This window comes from Limulus polyphemus, unplaced genomic scaffold (assembly GCF_000517525.1).
Source record: "Limulus polyphemus unplaced genomic scaffold, Limulus_polyphemus-2.1.2 Scaffold10330, whole genome shotgun sequence".
Taxonomy (NCBI): domain Eukaryota; kingdom Metazoa; phylum Arthropoda; class Merostomata; order Xiphosura; family Limulidae; genus Limulus; species Limulus polyphemus.
Window position 1 is genome coordinate 9,040 of NW_013675940.1, and position 2,470 is coordinate 11,509.

Consider the following 2,470-nt stretch of genomic DNA (forward strand, 5'->3'; position numbering starts at 1 on the left):
ATCTCCTTATGGTATTCCCCCACCGGCAAGTCTGAGAGTTTATAATATTAAAAATTAGGTTTCGATACCCGCAGAGGACAGATAGCCCATTGAGTAGCTTTACGCTGAACAACAAACAAACAAATCTTATGCTTTGAGTTTATTCGTCTGTGCTCGACAATCTCAACCAATCTACTTTGATAACAGTTGCTCATGGATGCGGATAAGATTAAATTATAAAGTCGCTGGATACACCAGATTAAATATTGTTTGTGCAACTTAATAACAAAACTTAAGTCTACAAACAAGAGTTATAAACCGAAGCCAGACTGATATTTAAACAAAGATATATTCAGTAGCTGCAAATTTGCTTATAGATAAACATGTTTTTCTCCAAACTTCCTCCATTATGTCAGCGGTTAGTTTAAGGAATTACAATGCTCAAATCTGGGGTCCGATTTTCTTACGGCTGACAGAGTGCAGACAAGCTATTGTTGCACTAAAACAAACAAACATCTTCTCTAAACCTTTTTTGTTTTTAGACAAACATTAACGACTTTACGGATACAAACGACGAATAAACATCTGCCTTTTGAACTCCGGGTCGTGTAGCAACACGAACCACGTTTGTTTGCTAAGGCAACGAACCCCACTCCAGTTTACTAATAAAGCATCTTTACAAAATATGATAATATCAGCCAAAGATAGAAGCCAAAGCGACGATTATGAGAATACGAAATAAACGGTTTCATTTTTAATATCAAGGTTTGGAAAAGTTGGTTTTGGTATTCTGATAATTTCTTTCAGCAAATCTGTCATCCGCTAGATATTCCAAGTATATAAGAAAGAAGGGTGAAGGTCATCTTTCTCGAATCAAAGTCTAAATTATCGAAGAGATGACATGCATATGTTGAACTCTGACCTCCAATGAAAGTTGGCTGTAAACAAGTTACTCAACGAATTTTCACGTGCTATAAGTAAGTGTCTCTAAGCTATTTTTCACGAGTGAAAACCTATCTGTTTTTCAGTTGTGTTCCTGCATGTGAGCAACACGGACAACTGACCACTAATGATGAGAGCCGTTTTTGTTTTTCTTGCTGTTTTCCTGACGTTCTTCCTTCAACCAAATGCAGGTACAGAGAAAACTGACATGTCTATGCTCTTTCAGTTGTTGCTAAATTAATTTCTATTTTCGTTTACCATATTTTTGATTAATACAGAAAAATCTTATTTTATAAATTGTTCATTTCATAACTCACTTTTATAGTCTTGGTCAAGCCTCTTTACAGTGATAACTTTATCATTTAAATTCTAGATAGTAACTAAAGACTTGCTATATACTTTACAGTGGTGTAGGAAAGAGTTGTAAACTTGGGGTGCTTGGCTAGACATGCAGATTTTACAATGAGAGATTAACAGTATAAGGAGCTGCTAAAAACAACTCCCGTACTGTCCAAAGCACCTCAATCTAGGGGGTTCTGGGGCATACCTCCGAGAAAATTAATATAATTTACAGTTGCTATATAAGTCAAATATGTAAAAATGGGGTGCTACAGCACCTCTGATTCTTACGTCTCTGCTTTATGCCATAGTAATTGTAAACGTTTTTTTTTAGGTAACGTATGAGCTCAAATCAAACATTATTTTAAACAAAAATGAACTGTTATAGAAAAGTATTTTTAAACCTTGATTTATTATCAACCTTTATGCTTTTTACGTATGCATGGCCTGATTAGGACACTCGATTCGCTTGCCCTTTCACCCGTGGTGGCATTACAACGTGATGGTCAATCGGTCATTCCCACTATTCGTTGGTTAAAGAGTAGCCAAAGAGTTGGTGGTGGATGGTGTTTACTAATTGCCTTTTCGCTAATCTACCACTTCAAACTTAGGGACGACTAGTGTAGATAGCCCTCGAGTAGCTTAGCTCGACATTCAACAATCAAACAAAAAATCCTTATATTAATTCTTTTTTTTATCCATCATTTCAGAAATTATTGAATATAAATTCAAAATGATACAAGCCATTAATGTATACGTCTTTCTTTTCTACTTTTGACGTCCTGCTTCTTCCCTTTTTATATTTGACGTACTGTTTCTTCCCGTTCTACTTTTGCGTACTGCTTCTGCCCTTTCTACTTTTGACATACTGCTTCTTCCATTTCTACTTTTGAAGTCCTGCTTCTTCCCTTTCTACTTTTGACGTCAAAAGTAGAAAGGGAAGAAGCAGGACGTCAAAAGTAGAAAGAGAGGAAACAGTACGCAAAAGTAGAAAGGGAAGAAGCAGGACGTTAAAAGTAGAAAGGGAAGAAGCAGTACGCAAACATAGAAAGGGAAGAAGCAGTACGTCAAAAGTAGAAAGGGAAGAAGCAGGACGTCAAAAGTAGAAAGAGAGGAAACAGTACGCAAAAGTAGAAAGGGAAGAAGCAGGACGTTAAAAGTAGAAAGAGAGGAAACAGTACGCAAAAGTAGAAAGGGAAGAAGCAGGACG

At 36.5% G+C, this 2,470-nt stretch overlaps 1 protein-coding gene across 1 annotated transcript in view; it reads left to right on the top strand.

Annotated features, from left to right (window-relative positions):
• Positions 1-964: 964 nt before the first annotated feature.
• The window catches only part of LOC111083611 (histidine-rich glycoprotein-like), a 7,591-nt gene continuing 6,085 nt past the window's right edge, over positions 965-2,470 (top strand). The window contains exon 1 of the mRNA XM_022380236.1: positions 965-1,112. Coding sequence (XP_022235944.1) covers positions 1,049-1,112 — 64 coding nt within the window. The 5' untranslated portion in view covers positions 965-1,048. The remainder of the gene's footprint in view (positions 1,113-2,470) is intronic.